The sequence below is a fragment of the Silurus aristotelis genome (genome assembly GCF_946808225.1).
Source record: "Silurus aristotelis genome assembly, chromosome: 26".
NCBI lineage: Eukaryota > Metazoa > Chordata > Actinopteri > Siluriformes > Siluridae > Silurus > Silurus aristotelis.
Window position 1 is genome coordinate 9,228,555 of NC_139599.1, and position 17,547 is coordinate 9,246,101.

Sequence of the window (17,547 nt, forward strand, 5' to 3'; positions counted from 1 at the left end):
TAAGAAGTAAATTTGCAGAATTTGCTGAAATTCTTGGGTATTTTTTTTTATTATTATTACACACACTAATATATATATATATATATATATATATATATATATATATATATATATATATATATACATACATACACACAAACACACACACACACACAGTCAAATGTTTTAAGTGACACATGAAAGACAGGAAAATTGCAAAAGGTGGTGTATGTGCAGCTTTTTATAATTGTTGGTTGTAAAATGGATGAATGAATTTGAAGAGCTTCTAAAAAATAAGTGGAGTTTTGTTGCAATCCATTATATTTTTTGTAACTAGTGCTCCATTTGTCATAGCAGTCCCTGTTACAGTAATCTGTAGTGTCACATGACGATAGCATGACCACCTCTTGCAGCATATCACTCTATACAAATGTTTTTTATTACTTTGTACAAAAACATCACTGTTGAACCCCAAGAACTACGAGTTAGATGAAGGATTTCTTCTGTCAGGTCTTTGTTGCTATTGGGATTGTGATTATTTGTAAATTTGGTCTTGCTGCCAAAATTGAACTTTCTTCAACAAATCTCCTGGTGATCCTCCTCCTTTCATGTAAGGAAAATAAGCACGTTCTCTTTCAAGAAAAAGATCTGGTGGTTTTTACATGTTACCTTATAGACATGATAACCATCTACAACTGTGTTCAAATAAATAGCAGTATTTGAATAAAAGTGTAAATAATTTTAATAGATTTTATATCTGAAAATATCACAGATTCAATTCCAAAAAATTCACTTTGCTCTTCAGTTATAAACCAATTAATTTAACTTCACTTTAAATGACTGAACTAATATTCAGTTGCATAACTAACCTCTGTGCAACTTCTGGCACCTAGAAACGGGTATTTCAGCCCAGGATGAATGAGTTCCTGTGAATATTTGGGTTTGTGCTTCAGAAATTGCATTTTTAATTTCACCCACAAGTTTTCAAAGGGTTGAAGATGTTGCTTGCTTACCTGTGTGTTTTTGGGTCATTGACCTGTACACCCATTTCAGGGTAATTTCCACTTTGGCATAGAGCAATATGGTAAATTTTTTTTATGTATTCAAACTGATCTATGATCCCTGGTATATGAAGGAAAGCCATAGTATGAAAAACTTTCCCATAACCTTGATTTTTGTGCCACCATGCATTAATGTGTACTCCATTGTGTACTGTGTCCTGAATTCAGTCACCTGACATACTGTCGATGACCCAAAAATACGTTCTGTTCTCACCAGACCACAGAATGTTACACCATTTCTTTTTGGGCCAATTGATGTGTTCCTCAGTCAAATGTACCTGATTCTGCACACGCCTTTTTTTTGTGTTTTACAGGGGATTCTTTCTAATATCTTAGCTTCAGTCAAACAGCTTACAGTAACTGCACTTACAGACAATTTTAGATAATTGATGATCTTTGTCTTCAATCTGTTTTAACAGTAGTAGCTTGATTTCTTCCAGGTGTTTTTGGTTTTCTTGCTATTTTTAAGCATGTAAAATCATTTTAGCTGAGCATCCTATATTTTGCTGCACTTCTTTATACATCTTTCCCTCTCAAATCAACGTTTTAATCAAATTATCTTATCCCTTAGAGCAATCTTTTGGAATGGCCCATTTTACTTAAGCCATTCAGAATAATATAAAAAAATGTAAAATGTGCATTTCTTTAGTAATAAAGGATAATTAATGACACTATTTTAATTGAACTCCACACTGCTACTAATTTGAACATGCCCCTTTTATTGAATGAGTTACTCAAAACAAATACTTTGCATGTCATGACAGTTTGGTGAGCTATTTTTCTATAACACTACATCTACAAGCATAATTATTTGCATTTAAGAAGCATTACTGCTGCTAAAATCTGCTTTAACAGGTTACTGATGTTGTACTGCTTTTTTTTTTTTTTTTTTTTTTTTTTTTTTTTTTTAAACACAACTGGATTTCTTTTACAGCCATTGCATGATTTATAAAATTCAACACACTTTGGTCGCAATTTATTTGTATATTCTCTTTTTCCTTGTATTGAAGAATTGAAATGATCCACTCCACAGATTATTCTGCACATCAACTCATTTCTACCCAAGTGAAACAGGAAGTCCTGGACAACCACTCCATGGTTATTAAACACTAAGTTTTATTTCTATAAAATACATTTACTTTAGTCCCAGTTTATTCTCATAAATGTAGATTAAGTTAATTACCCACAAGTACATTTTCCCTAAACTTTGTGACATTCAGCCAGTCCAAAGCCACTGTATGGTTTGATATTTTATTTTTTTATTAGTTGCACAATTATATACATGAACAGCTATGGGACCAAAATATCATATTACATAACATTAAGCATTTGCTGATATTATCACCATGATCTCACTCAGCTTCTTCATTTGTTTTTTAAACTAGAGAAGTCCTCTGACTGCATGGAACACATGAGGTTTTATAAGGTATTGCTGGGTTATAGATCACCTGTCAGCATTGCAATCCCAACCTAAAGCTGGTACTTTTACACTGCCTGACCCCAACACAACGTTCAGAAATCACAAAACACACACTAAGTCAGGAAAAGGAATTGGAAAGTTGGTTCTCCATGAGAACAATTTAAAAATTATTTGACAAGTAACTCCTGCCAAAAAAAGTCATGTTCAGAGCCTGCTCTTGGTTCTACAGGTGTTCAGAGCCCATCTGACCTGGGAAGTTCTGAAGCAGCAGTTCATCTTAGATAATACTCAATAGCAGCGGAGAATGCAGCGAAACCTCCACAGCCCAGAACACCCGCTTTCAGGCCAGCTAAAGGATAAACAGTGTTAAAAATGAATAATTAGCAGTGATTGCCACCATGTTCACACTGTGCTCTTTTGAAATGTATTACACTCTGTAGGAGATCAAATCTTTACTGACATCTAGAACAGTAAGATCATACAGAATGGTAAAGATCATAAATTCGAGAATATATATTATGATACAATCAGCGTGATCTTGCCTTATGCACATACGAGATTGCATAAACAGAAATAAATTCAACTGAGCTAAAAGTAAGAAGAATTTGTTTTCTTTCCATTTGCATGTTTTTGTATTGCTACTGTCTTGAAGTATGTAGTTGCCCCAGGAGTTTTTTTTGCATTTTTGATGTTCCCACAATGGTGTTTTTTAGCTGCAGTCACACGCTGTGTATGTTAATAACAAAAGTGTCCTATGCTGCCAGCACCAAACACAAAACTGTCACATTGTGCATTTTATTATCATTTAACCAAAAACAAAATGTGACCAAATCAGGGTTAAAAATGTAGTTTAAGCCTGTAAGCCTGGTGTAACGGACAAATTTTATCAGTGTTTTTTAATTTTTTATTAATTTAAACATTAATGATGTGACTCCTACCTCTGAATCCAATCGCACCTCCAGTAATGCAGCCACTGTACACTGCATTCTTCCAGTCTGATATACCGCGATGCTGTGAAGTTTTTAAAATATTATTTTATCTTGTAGCTACATACTATTGCATTTACACATTCATTTGGCAGATGCTACAGTAGATGTTTTATACGTGTGCAAACTGAGTGACTCAGAAAACACTGGCAAAGAATGTAGAGGACCATTCCACCATTTATGGATGATCATTTTTGTTGAAAACTCTTCCCTCATAGTAATGAGAGTGACATAAAGGTGAGGATTATAAAGGGGTTTTACATGTTTATCCTCAACAACAGAATTTCTGGAAACTGGAAGCAATTAACTGTATTTATTTACCTTTTTGTAGTGGGTTTATAAGTCTGCAGTTGACTGCAGCTGAGCATTATAAAGGAGTAAAAAGTGTATTGAGTAAGAAACTTGGACTCTTCGGTACTCAGCCCTGGAACAATAGCTATCTATCATGCATCAGAGAAATGACAGAAGACCAAAAGAAAGGAGTGATTCTGTAGTCTGACTGATTTTTAAGAGGACAAGTGGAAGTAAAAATGAAACTAATGTTTAAAAGTGTACTGTAGTAATGTAACTACATTTGCTTTGTGCATCTTCATGAGAAGAGGAAGTGAAGGGGAAAAACTCACTGATTCTATAATGCACTCTGTACATGAGAACATTGCACCAACAATAGCAAAGTTTTTGGCGTAGGACATTCCTCTCTGCCCCATGTCTCTTAGCACTTCTCTCGCTGTGGGGGTCTTCAGCGGGTCTTTAGGATCGAACCCAACATTGGTGTCAATGCCAGCTGTGAAGACTCCAAAAGCACCTCCTAATACAAAACCTGGCAATAAAAAAAGTATGCAGTTAAATCACAAATGAATCATGTTCCTACAACCAATCACCTCATGGCAACTCTTAGTGATATAAGAAATAACCAATAAATAATAGAAATAATAAAATTTCTTTGTTTCTATTCCGACTCACTAAAGGTCCTTCATTTTTCTTGGATGTGGAAAGAAATGTAAGCATTTTGTAAACACACTAGTATCTGAGTCCATTTGTCGAACATGTAATTAGTTTGTATTTCCATGCCCAAATACTTTATATATAAATAGTATAAGTAATATCCTGCTGTAAAAACGATTATTTTGTATTCTATGTAACCAAAGAAACTCCTTCATAAAGCATATTAATACGTCATGGATGCTCAATCACAAGGACTGAATAAATATGGAAAAGAGACAATGACGTCATGTGAATGTCACACTTTAAAGTGGGTGACAGAACATCATTATTCAGCTCCACTCAGGTCTAAATCATAAAAGATCAACACTCAGACCATTATTCCAAATATCAAACAATACTCTTACTTCATTCCCATGAGTTTAGGCGTGATGTTGATCTCATTACCTCCGACACACGCCAGCGTTGCTTTAAAAGCGCAGCTCTCCATTCCGCGTTCAATCATCTTCTGATCATCTGTCTTGTGTGGCGTCGGTAAACCGCCCATAACGCCCGGGTCTAATTCTTTAATCTGTCTCTTGTCACCGATAAGATGGTCCAGCAGAACACTGTAGTGTAGGTTGGCATTTTTGGCTCCCGGCGCTGCTGGGGATTGAACTGAAACACCGGGTACTGAAGTCTCGCTGCTCCTTACGGGCGCCGCCATGTTGAAGCTGTGCGTTTGACAGGCTGGTAAATCTATTCAAACAATGATATATCTCGATTCGCCACTAAGCACTTTTATGCAATATATATCCGTTAAAAATAATACAAATTATAAGCATACGCAAAATGTTTTATAGGATATATTTTTTGTCACCTTAAAGTTTTTTTTTTAACGGAAATAAAATTTATTGCAACAGATTCAACACAATGAAGGTCGTCGCTGAATGCCAAATCCCCCTAGCGGATATGTAAGAAACTACATGACCTTGTAATTATATGGTTTATCTTGTTAATATTGGTTGATATTTATTAATATTCACAAAATATCATATACATTATATACAATCTGATGTATTTTTAAACATAAGTAAATAAAACAGGAATGTATTAATGTATCTATTGTTAGCCTACGAAACGTATCATTTGAGACGTTTTACACCAGGGGTCATTAATTATATTTTACCTGCTATTAAAATGTCTGAGAACACAGAGCATCTGAACACTCAGAACAGAGCACTTACTGCACTCATCCCAACACACAAGCTCAAAGATGTCCAAGACTGGTTAGTCTCACTCAGACAAAGAACTTGTTTGGGACTTTTGACCATGTATGTGGTGTCATTTGGGATTCAAACTCAAAAACGTCTAAATATAGAACAAATGCTAAAATGCAAAGATCTGCTAATTCAATGCTTAAACTATCAATGCTTTAATAAAGAGATGAGACAAATATCAGGGAATGTCTAATACATTCTAATTTCATAGATTTTCCAGCACTAGAGGAATACAATAAAAAGAGGGTTTTACTTTTACATTACCAGCATTGGACAGATGCCCATGTCGAGAGAGACTTACAATTATCTCTTTTTTATGGGTTTTATGGGGGGGGGTTATGATTCTTATAACCAAAATAGAGATGTTGTCAAACACTAAAGTATTCATTTAACACTTACATTATATCCTAAGATTTGGGGAATTTAGCCAAGGCCAAATGCCAGAGCAGATGTCATGTCTATTTCCTAATTGCCAGTCTTATAGATGATGCCAATCTGGACAGCCCTTCAGGCTGGCAGCACCCGTGGAGTGGTAAATATATAATAGAATATTAATCATGAAAGCTCTAGCATTTGGAGTGTGCTGTGTGCTGTTTTGAGTTACCATTTGCCAGCTGTTTCTTCACGAGGGGACTGAATTAAACACAGGTCTTGGCAGAGGAGGCTGTTTATAATATTAATAGTTATAGTTTTTTTATCCTCTATAATATAATGTATCTTGGTATCAGGTAACCTACATGTTTTAAGACAACGAAGGGTTGTTAAATTACATGTGACCCCTTACTTATTAGTTTATATAAACCTTTTCATCTATTACATCTTAATTTGAATATTGTTGACATATTCAGTTTAAACACTAGCTGGCAGTGTTGCTTGAATAGAACAGATTATTTGCAGATTTGTGTTGATTTGCAACCTGTAAAATATCTGTATTTAAAATGTATTGTAGAAAAGCTGTATATATATAAAAAAAAAAAAGGTCACCTCTCAAAAGGCATGAGAACTCAAGTGAATGTCTGGTTTATTGTGAGCAAAGACACAGATGTCTGACATTCATTTTAGATGAAAAAGCAGACAAAAGTCTGTCTGCACAGTCTGGCCTATTTTGACTGTCTTGTGTTGCATGTTTCATGTTACTCAATTACACAAAGTCCCAAGATGAACTGGAAATAAAAAGAGAATGTTCTTTTATACACAAATACAGACATCATCCTGTAGAATATTTATGAATCAGTATAAGCGGTTTGGGTGGATGGTATTTCTCTATTGAAGTGTTTTACAAGTGTTGTGTTTTTGGGTTAAATATCAAAGCTTTGATTGCTCCAGAAAGACAAACCCATAGACAAACCCATAAACCCATAACATTCAGCTTACTCAATAAGAGGGCTTTTTGATGCAGGCTATATGATCACCTTCACAACTTTAATTTGGATAGGAGTGTGTGTGTGTGTGTGTGTGTGTGTGTGTGTGTGTGTGTGTGTGTGTGTGTGTGTGTGTGTGTGTGTGTGTGTGTTAGAGAGAGAGAGAGAGAGAGAGAGAGAGAGAGAGAGAGAGAGAGAGAGAGAGAGAGAGAGAGAGAGAGAGAGAGAGAGAGAGAGAGCATGCATGCATGCATATGCACATAGCTGGAAAAGCATGCACTGTGCATCTGGTTTCACTCTTATTTTATCTTGATCTTGATCATATTAAGATTTTTCATTACGCAAGCAATTTGTGATTTTTTTTTTTAATGTTCCTGGAATTGAGATGAGCATCATGGTTGATTAAGATCTATGTAATCTCTGGGCATAAGACTGATGTGAAACTAATTTTATTTGAAGGTAATAGATGAATGTTACAGGCACCTCAGTGTAGCTTTCACACAAGCAAGCAACCAAACATAAGCAGTGCAATCAAATTTTGCTGAGTTTTATATACTCCAGCAAGTATAATGACCATCAGTGAAGAACCAAGTAAAGTACCAAAAAGCCCAATCCTGCTTTCCTTTTTTTATATATATTTGTCACATAAATAGTTTCAGGTCCTTATATAACATAATCTTGTAAATGTAGTGAGGGTTACCATATATTACACAGAAATAAACGCTGTGGCAGCAGTGGGGTGATCATGCGCTTGTGTGTTAATGGAGGGTGGAGCTGTGAAATGTGAGTTTTAAGGATCCCTGGGGGAAATTTGAGTTAATGATTGTTATAGGAAGAGATGCACTTTAAAAAGCCAAGTGTTCGTAATGGAACTTGATAAAGAAATGCTGAAAACTATATCAAAGTGTGGAGAAAAATAAAGAATGTTTCTGGCATTGTCCAAGCCTGCCTACTGCTCCTCATTCCCCCAAAGTCAGGGAACATTAAAAATACAAGTATAATTAAAGGAAGTTTTTGACTCATACCATAATGAGCTCTTAGCATTACATGAGACCTCGTTTTATGCAGAAATAGAACCTAAAATGGGTTTTCCTGGCTACTGTAGATCACGGTGATTCAGAGGTAGTGGCTGTTTAACCTAGAATACATCTCAGTCATTATGATGTGTATTGTTCACCATCATTTCTATCTATTTAAACTCAATGGTTTTAACAGATCAGGAATTCTGAAGTTCAGTTGATAAAATGCCCATATACAATATGTTACATTTTAATGATACACAGCTTAACATTTTTGCTGTGCAATAGATCATGTCATGATGCATTGTTACACCCTTAATTAATTTCTATAACTATGTCTGGCCAGTACCAATAGCAGAAAAAATATAACATCCTGGTTTTTTATTTACATTTTGGTCATACAATGCCACCTCACTACCCACTAGTGCAAAAAAAATAAGTCTATAGAATTTGGGGAATTTTCTTCCAAGTTCTGTTGCTTCTAATACATTTTTACATTTATGAAATTTTATTTTATTTATTAAACACATTGTAATATTTTTGTTGATGTTTTGTTGTGTTCTTTAAACCTTTGGGATCGAGTCGACATTCAAACGAAGGCCCTGTTCCAAATATGTCTGTGAACTGCTTTGTTTTGTGTGAAGCACCACACTGGGCACATTAAGATTCTTTTCCAGATAAAAATTTCACAGTATAGGTTCACTGACACATGACTATACCAGACTTAAAGGTATTTCTGTGTCATTCTGAGCAAGAAGGAAGGTATTTGTCTGTCTCAGCCACCACAATAGAAGCTCTAAAAGTCTTTGTTTGTCTTGTCCCCCTTAATTCTTTGTTAAATCCCTTCCTTTCAAATTATAAAATAACAATGCTTAAACAGTAATGCATATGATGACATGTTTAACGAGTATCCTTCAGTGAACAAATGTGAAATGCCTCAGACAAGTGCTGACACATACAAAACAGAGATCTGGGCTGAGAGGCACGCCAGTGCACGCTTCTTCAAATCTCCTTGAAATTATCATCTAAACCCACATACACGTTCCTATCCTTATTTACTATCATTCAATCACTGGTGTGCCCGTGTGATTTTTTTTCTTTCTGAGTCTATGATAGTGTGAAGATAAAGCTATGAAACACAAACTGGGTCACTCAGTATATATAAGCTGAATGAGAAAGGTGGTGATATTGTTGCAGGAACTCACACAAATGTGCAATTTACTGTTTACAAACAAACATTTACTAATGTGTTTTTGTCACATTATAATTGAAATAAAAACAACTTTAGTGAGTAACACTGTTCATAGAAAATGTTAAAATATTGTCTCTTTCACTTCCTCTCACGTCCACCTTTCAGCTCTTGCATAACTGGAATGTTGGTATTCAGGACTTCATGGTTTGTTTGTTGTCTTTGTCTAAAAAGTGATTTTATAACCCCAAGGGGTTGCAAATTTCAGTCTTTCATTCTTCCAAACACACACACACACACACACACACACACACACACACACACACACACACACACACACACAGACTGTTCTGTATAAGTCTATAATACAGTCTATTTGGCAGCTACATCTAACCTAACAGACAATAAAATATTTTAAAAATTTATATACGTATATATATATATATATATATATATATATATATATATATATATATATATATATATATATATATATATATATATACTGTATGTGTGTGTGTGTGTGTGTGTGTGTGTGTGTGTGTGTGTGTGTGTGTGTGTGTGTAAATAAAATACATGCTAGAACATATAGATAATAATTTATTATACAATACACTGTGGAAAAATACAGTACCAAAACTCTATACACTATAACTTTTTAATGTTATTACAACATACTGGTATTAAATATCAAGCATCCTTTACCTGAAGTACAGGACACATTAGACCAGCATAGATGAAATTTCGGTGTGATAAAAAAAAAAAAAACAACAACCTCAAGTAACATATATACAAATTGAAGTCTTGCCTTGCGATTTTCAATTGTTCTGTTCAATTAGCATCAAGCATGTAATGTTTAAAAAGACATCCATCTTCCATTTTATTTTGCTGATGATGTTTTGTGTGTTTTGCACTAATGGGGAGATTATCAGGGGAAAAAACCTCAAAAGATAAAGGTTCCGTTGATTAATCACAGGGTGAAGCTCATGAAGGAAACTTTTCAAAAAGGAAACATCTGCTTTTTGCACACATCAAAAAAGGGGGAAATGGTGTCTTGCAACTTTAAACAATGATCCATTTAACGCATCAATTAAATGTTTATTTAATTATACCACTAACAATATACTGTGTTTAAGTATCATATTTAGTCTTCTAGCTATCAATAATTTAAAAATGTATACATTTTATTGAGTTCTGCCTTCAAAATAAGCTCACACCTAAAAACCCACAGTAAGAAGTACCTGGATGGCCATTGAGACACAAGGAACTTGAGCAATAATGTAGGATAATGAGCGTGTTGGTGCTTTAAGGGCAAGCAAGTAAGCCACAGTGTGCATGGCTCGACCCAAGAAGAAGACCAGGAAGTGACCTTGTGCTATCACCAGTGATGGCCCTGTCATGGAGTAGATGGCACCCAGAAAAAAGAAAGGATAGACATTTTCCATGTCGTTCATATGAGCCCTGAAACAGAGACACACAGAGAAAACTGAAGTGATCTGGCCCCTGATGAGACATAGAGAAAAATTCCTTGTAGGCTTCTGCTGAAGATATTTGCTTCAATGCATGCATACACAACAAAATCATGACATCTGTTTTGGATCATCTGCCTGTGTTCTACTTGATTCATTGTCTTGACAGTACGCCCAGATACCAACAACATTGCCAACACCATCCAAATGCTAATAAAAGGTTTACTGTGGAACATACTCAGTTCTACTTGTATAATCATTCCTCACGTACAGTAACTGCTTCAAATCAGTGTCTGAAATGGTAAAATATTCCTGTTTGCCCACAAAATATGTGGCATCTACAAATGGAAATTCACAAGATTATAAAAGATGAAAGGAAACAACATGCTGCATTACCCAACTTCCACTTCTCAACCAGCTCACAATTTCCATTTCAAAAGACTTTCTTTTTTTTTTTTTTTTTCTAAAGGAAGGAACTAAAGACTAAGAACTAAGAACGGAACTAAATACAGCAGAGATTGATAGTAATAATATAGGCACAATTTCATAGAAGTCACCCTTATTTTATAACCATTATAATGCCTTAGACACACTTTATATGTGTGTACATGGCAGTTTTAACTATTTTTGTCCTTCATGTGATTTAGAAATAACCGTGCTGTAAATCACTAATTCAATCCTATTGTAGATGTTGTAAGGGTTAAATTGCTGGGTTGACTTCAGGGTTCTGCTTCTTATTAATGAAATAGGTATTAATTGTAATTGTGGATATGTTATGCAAACGTGTGCATTCAAAGTGACTTAGTCTGCTCTCACGACTAAAATAAAAATAAAAACATATTTTTATTTACACATATTATTGACATATGGGTAAAATTTTGTTATAGTGCAGTGCTCCGTCGTGCAGACCGAAATGTTTTTTTGAAAAGCACGTTTTTTTTCCACTAATTCCACACAACCATCAAAACTACAGGGTTGGTTTTAAAGAATTTAAGCTTTTAGAGTCACTTGAGAACACAGCTGGGAGACTTTCAGCTGCTGTGGGCAAAAGTATTGCAGCACACAATGGAAGTGGAATGTTTGTAAAAAATACTGTACTGTGATAACATTCTCATATTCCCCAAACCTCTGTGTGTGGAGGAAGGAAAAGGATTGGATTCGAAATGGACTTTACTTGGAACTGAATCAAAAGAAACTCAGGACTGTTTAGACAGACACTTTTATTTAACATGTATGAAATATTTCCTTCTAAGGTAAAACAGTGTGTAATTGCGCTCAGCACCTCTTTCGACAGAAATTATTCTTTCTGAGAAATGAGGAAATGTAGAGAATAGAATACATTGTTTGCTTTCTGGATGTCATAAAAGTAACAGTTTATAATTTGAAAACAACCCAAAAAGTTCTTTATACACTCAAATATCCTGCCAATAGCTGAGTATTTAGCAAACAAAATAAAAAAAATTCTAATTCGTACATAAAACTGAAAATGTATGAAAAGGGCAACAGTGAATTACTGCTGTAAAACAAAGTTTTTCCTAGTTTTTAACTCAAGTTTTGTCAGGAAGTGTATTTGTGGACTGGGAGGTATAAGGATAATTTTTCTGAACTGCATCACACTTTTATGCCAAGTTCACATTTGCACAGTAACCAGGTCCTGTACTATTAAGTCACCATTAAATGTTCCTACTCCTGTTTGCCATAGTAACTTTTATCAGAAAGTGGTGCAATCAGCATTCCACTTTTGAAAACAAACCAAGGGAAAGATTACATGCGCTGCACTGTTTATAATGTGTTAATCATCAAAATATTGAAGCAAAACAATAAATGGCCAATAAAAAGACTGGCATAATGAACACCCTATCCATAAAAACATTTAGGATGTATGGATAATATTTCCTCTCAAAGACCAAGGGTTTAAAATGTCTCAAGGAACATCACATAGAATTAACTTATCAAAGTTGAAAAAAATAATAAAAAATAGCAAAGAAAACAAAATCTTGCAAGAAAAAAAAACCTTTCTTAAGAAATACCCCTCTCACAATTCTGGGACAGAGGCCCATAGGGTGTAGAATTTACAGTTGCGTCACTCTCACTTTAAAGGGAAAAAAATATTCCATGTTTTCAAATTCCTAGGGTTACCAGATTGAGCAGATTCCTGCCTGGTGGTTGTGATTTCAATCACAAAAATTTAGGAAGACAATTTTCTACTGCATTTCTAGATAATTGTAAGATTGTAGGAGCTGATTGAAAGCAAAGACTGACCATGACATATATAACTGATATAAAAAAAAATATGACAATCTTTTTTTAGTCTCAATATCCATAGGGATATAATATAAACACTGTCCAAATTCCACTATTGCATTAGAAACATCTCCATTTGAACATTTTATAGGTACTATACAGGAAGATGTCTGCTGTTGTTTTACATTCTGTTCGTTGCGGATAAAAATGTTTCCAGTATCGATGTTTGCATTCTTACCTCTTGCAGCGCTCTACGTATGGGTCTGTGCGGCAGAATTGTGCTCCTCCATGGCGCTCTGCATCCTCTAGATTAGCAAAAGCCTGGAGAATAATGTTTCATAATGCATCATGAAACAGTCTGTAGGTGTATTGCAGCACTCGAGTCTAGTCAGTATTAATCTTTATGTGTGTCATTGCATGATTGCCATTAATCCAACAATGAGTATAAAAAAACATGCTCTTATCCACTTTATGGAGAAGCCCATCTCAGACATTTTGGTCTTCATTTTGAATTTACAAATAAAGAAAAAACAGTATCAGTTCTAATATCACAACAAGCTGGAGGAGTTTACTAAAATATATATTTTTACATTTTGCTTATAATCTACAATTAGGGTTTTTTTTTTACTTGAAAAGTCACAGATAATAAAGATCGAAAGAAAGAAAGAAAGAAAGAAAGAAAGAAAGAAAGAAAGAAAGAAAGAAAGAAAGAAAGAAAGAAAGAAAGAAAGAAAGAAAGAAAGAAAATTACCTATAATATATGACTCATGGAAAAACACGTTAAACTGATTCACACTAAGAAATAAACAAGTATTTTTAATGAGTGTATTCTAAAGTAGTTATGTGTAGTTATAGTGGGCAAGGACAAACCTGTACACCATGTACTTAGTGTATTGGTGAATGTAATTGCAGTGGGACACAAAACTGCACCCCAGTCGGTAATCAAAGATAAATCTTTTTTTATGGTATGAAAAAGTTTTATAAAAACGTGTTCCTTAATGATTGATCAAGAGGGTATAAAAGAATATGACTGTAATGATGGGAGAAACATCTGTAAACATCTGTAAACCTCTACCTCGCATATTCTTGTGTGTGTGTGTGTGTGTGTGTGTGTGTGTGTGTGTGTGTGTGTGTGTGTGTGTGTGTGCGCGCGCGCGCTTTTAAAGTTGGGGTGTGAAATCTTTTGTGCTCAACTATCTTTGTAGATAGGATTAGTTGCAAAAGATTTAGCAGGTGTACTAAACTTTAGCCTTTCCACATAAAACTCAAAACAACGCAAAACTCAATTAAACGGGATACAACGGGATACAAAGTTTGTGATCATGAATCTCTTACCTTTTTCCGCAGCCTCACTTGTCCAGTGATGACAGCAATGGTATACATCTTCAGGATTAACAGTGTGCTGTAGAACACAAAGGAGGAGAAGACCGGGTTTTCTAGCATGGCGTCCATTCCGCGTCCACACCGCACCGGATCCCTGATCCTAATGCGCACTGAACTCCAGCGCTCTTTATATAAGCAATCTTAAGTTTGGAAAGCTGTGAGTCACCCAGAGCAAAACTTTCACTGACGAGTTTCCGTTTTCCCTCCCCTCCTTTCTCTCTCACTCACTCCCTCTCTCCTTCTGATTCCCCCCATTCTCTCTGCCGCTCTTCTCCCCCCTACATGACGGAAATTACTCAGTGTCCACATTGTGCGCTGCGTCAGAACTTCCAAAACTTCCCAATGCTCTAATGCTCCAATGCTACTGCTGCTGGAATCACTGCATTGCACATAATAATTTCCCTAAAATTACACGTTTGTGGTTTACTTGCTTGAACACGTATCTTACTTCCTGTAATCCGTCTACCAAAAACTAATTTATATATATATATACATACACTTATTTTCCTCACTGTATATATATATATATATATATATATATATATATATATATATATATATATATATATATATATATATATATATATATATGTGTATATATATATATATATATATATATATATATATATATATATATATATATATATATATATATATATATATATATATATATATATATGTATGTCTCGTCTCATCTCATCTCATCTTCTCCCGCTTATCCGGGGCCGGGTCGCGGGGGCAGTAGTCTAAGCAGAGATGCCCAGACTTCCCTTTTCCTAGACACTTCTTCCAGCTCTTTCGGGGGGACACCGAGGCGTTCTCCTCCCAGTGGGACGCGCCCGGAACACCTTCCCAGGAAGGCGTCCAGGAGGCATCCGGAACAGATGCCCGAGCCACCTCAGCTGACCCCTCTTGATGTGGAGGAGCAGCGGCTCTACTCTGAGCTCCTCCCAAATGACCGAGCTTCTCACCCTATCTCTAAGGGATCGCCCAGCCACCCTGCGGAGAAAGCTCATTTCGGCCGCCTGTATCCGGGATCTTGTCCTTTCGGTCATGACCCAGAGCTCATGACCATAGGTGAGAGTAGGAACGTAGATTGACCGGTAAATCGAGAGTTTCGCCTTGCGGCTCAGCTCTTTCACCACGACAGACCGGTACATCGACCGCATTACTGCAGAAGCTGTACCGATCCGTCTGTCAAACTCCCGTTCCATCCTTTCCTCACTCGTGAACAAAACCCCAAGATACTTAAACTCCTCCACTTGAGGCAGGAACTCTCCACCAACCTGAAGTGGGCAAGCCACCCTTTTCCGACTGAGGAAATCCTCGGATTTGGAGGTGCTGATTCTCATCCCAGCCGCTTCACACTCGGCTGCAAACCGTCCCAGTGACTGCCGAAGGTCTTGGCTTGATGAAGCCAACACGACAACATCATCTGCAAAGAGCAGAGACGAAATTGCGTTGTCACCAAACCGGACACCCTCCGGCCCCTGGCTGCGCCTAGAAATTCTGTCCATAAAAATTATGAACAGAACCGGCGACCAAGGGCAGCCCTGCCGGAGTCCAACATGCACCAGGAACAAGTCTGACTTACTGCCGGCAATGCGAACCAAGCTCCTGCTTCGGTCGTACAGGGACCGGACAGCCCTTAGTAAAGGACCCCATACTCCCGGAGCACCGTCCACAGGCCGCCGCGAGGGACACAATCGAATGCCTTTTCCAAATACACAAAACACATGTGGACTGGTTGGGCAAACTCCCATGAACCCTCCAGCACCCTGTAGAGGGTATAGAGCTGGTCCAGTGTTCCATGGCCTGGACGAAAACCACACTGTTCCTCCTAAATCCAAGGTTCTACTATCGGCCGTATTCTCCTCTCCAGTACCCTGGCATAGACTTTCCCAGGGAGGCTGAGAAGTGTGATCCCCCTATAGTTGGAACACACCCTCCGGTCCCCCTTCTTAAAAAGAGGGACCACCACCCCGGTCTGCCATCCCAGAGGCACTGTCCCCGACCGCCACACGATGCTGCAGAGGCGTGTCAGCCAAGACAGCCCCACAACATCCAGAGACTTGAGGTACTCAGAGCGGATCTCATCCACCCCCGGTGCCTTGCCACCGAGGAGTTTCTTAACTACCTCGGTGACTTCAGCTTGGGTGATGGACGAGTCCACCTCTGAGCCCTCAGCCTCTGCTTCCTCAATGGAAGACGTGACGGCAGGATTGAGGAGATCCTCGAAGTATTCCTTCCACTGTCCAACGACCTCCCCAGGTGAGGTCAACAGCTCCCCACCTCTACTGTAAACAGCATTGGTAGGGCACTGCTCCCTTCTCCTGAGGCGCCGGACAGTTTGCCAGAATCTCTTCGAGGCCAGCCGATAGTCCTTCTCCATGGCCTCACCGAACTCCTCCCAGGCCCGAGTTTTTGCCTCCACAACCACCCGGGCTGCAGTTTGCTTGGCCTGCCGGTACCTGTCGGCTGCCTCAGGAGTCCCACAAGCCAACCAGGCCCGATATGACTCCTTCTTCAGCTTGACAGCATCCCTTACTTGCGGTGTCCACCACCGGGTCGGGGATTGCTGCCTCGACAGGCACCGGAGACCTTACAGCCACAGCTCCGAGCGGCCGCTTCGACAATGGAGGTGGAGAACATGGTTCACTCGGACTCAATATCTCCAGCCTCCCTCGGGATCCGGTCGAAGCTCCGCCGGAGGTGGGAGTTAAAGATCTCTCTGACAGGAGACTCGGCCAAACGTTCCCAGCAGACCCTCACAGTACGCTTGGGTCTGCCAAGTCTGTCCAGCTTCCTCCCCCGCCATCGGATTCAACTCACCACCAGGTGGTGATCAGTTGACAGCTCCGCCCCTCTCTTTACCCGAGTGTCCAAGACATATGGCCGCAGGTCAGATGAAACGACCACAAAGTCGATCATCGACCTACGGCCTAGGGTGTCCTGGTGCCACGTGTACTGATGGACACCCTTATGCTTGAACATGGTGTTCGTTATGGACAAACTGTAACTAGCACAGAAGTCCAATAACTGAACACCGCTCGGGTTCAGATCAGGGGGGCCGTTCCTCCCAATCACGCCCCTCCAGGTGTCACTGTCGCTGCCCACGTGGGCATTGAAGTCTCCCAGAAGAACGACGTAGTCCCCAGTCGGAGCACTTTCCAGCACCCCTCCCAGAGACCCCAAGAAGGCCGGGTACTCTACACTGCCGCTTGGCCCGTAGGCA

General features: G+C 38.0%; 2 protein-coding genes across 2 annotated transcripts; both read right to left on the reverse strand.

Annotated features, from left to right (window-relative positions):
- Positions 1-2,277: 2,277 nt before the first annotated feature.
- On the reverse strand, positions 2,278-5,136 carry timm22 (translocase of inner mitochondrial membrane 22 homolog (yeast)). Its single transcript, XM_083532021.1, has 4 exons — positions 4,836-5,136; positions 4,070-4,266; positions 3,399-3,471; positions 2,278-2,809 (listed from the first exon to the last, which is right to left on the reverse strand). Exons 1-4 carry the CDS (start codon positions 5,092-5,094, stop codon positions 2,733-2,735), a joined length of 606 nt encoding a protein of 201 aa, XP_083388147.1. The 5' UTR covers positions 5,095-5,136; the 3' UTR covers positions 2,278-2,732.
- Positions 5,137-9,803: 4,667 nt separating this feature from the next.
- ptges (prostaglandin E synthase) lies at positions 9,804-14,492 on the reverse strand. Its single transcript, XM_083531061.1, has 3 exons — positions 14,265-14,492; positions 13,168-13,250; positions 9,804-10,677 (listed from the first exon to the last, which is right to left on the reverse strand). The coding sequence occupies exons 1-3, from the start codon at positions 14,379-14,381 to the stop codon at positions 10,434-10,436; spliced, it is 444 nt and encodes a 147-aa protein (XP_083387187.1). The 5' UTR covers positions 14,382-14,492; the 3' UTR covers positions 9,804-10,433.
- Between the last annotated feature and the right edge of the window lie 3,055 nt (positions 14,493-17,547).

Excerpts from the sequence above, each read along its gene's own strand:
- timm22 (XM_083532021.1), bottom strand. The coding sequence starts at position 5,094 with ATGGCGGCGCCCGTAAGGAGCAGCGAGACTTCAGTACCCGGTGTTTCA. Across the intron at positions 4,267-4,835 it reads AACGCTGGCGTGTGTCGGAG|GTTTTGTATTAGGAGGTGCT; the intron begins GTAATGAGATCA and ends TTTTATTGCCAG. Across the intron at positions 3,472-4,069 it reads CAGAGTGCATTATAGAATCA|CATCGCGGTATATCAGACTG; the intron begins GTGAGTTTTTCC and ends AAAACTTCACAG.
- ptges (XM_083531061.1), bottom strand. The coding sequence starts at position 14,381 with ATGGACGCCATGCTAGAAAACCCGGTCTTCTCCTCCTTTGTGTTCTAC. Across the intron at positions 13,251-14,264 it reads AAGTGAGGCTGCGGAAAAAG|GCTTTTGCTAATCTAGAGGA; the intron begins GTAAGAGATTCA and ends ATTATTCTCCAG. Across the intron at positions 10,678-13,167 it reads TACGTAGAGCGCTGCAAGAG|GGCTCATATGAACGACATGG; the intron begins GTAAGAATGCAA and ends TCTCTGTTTCAG.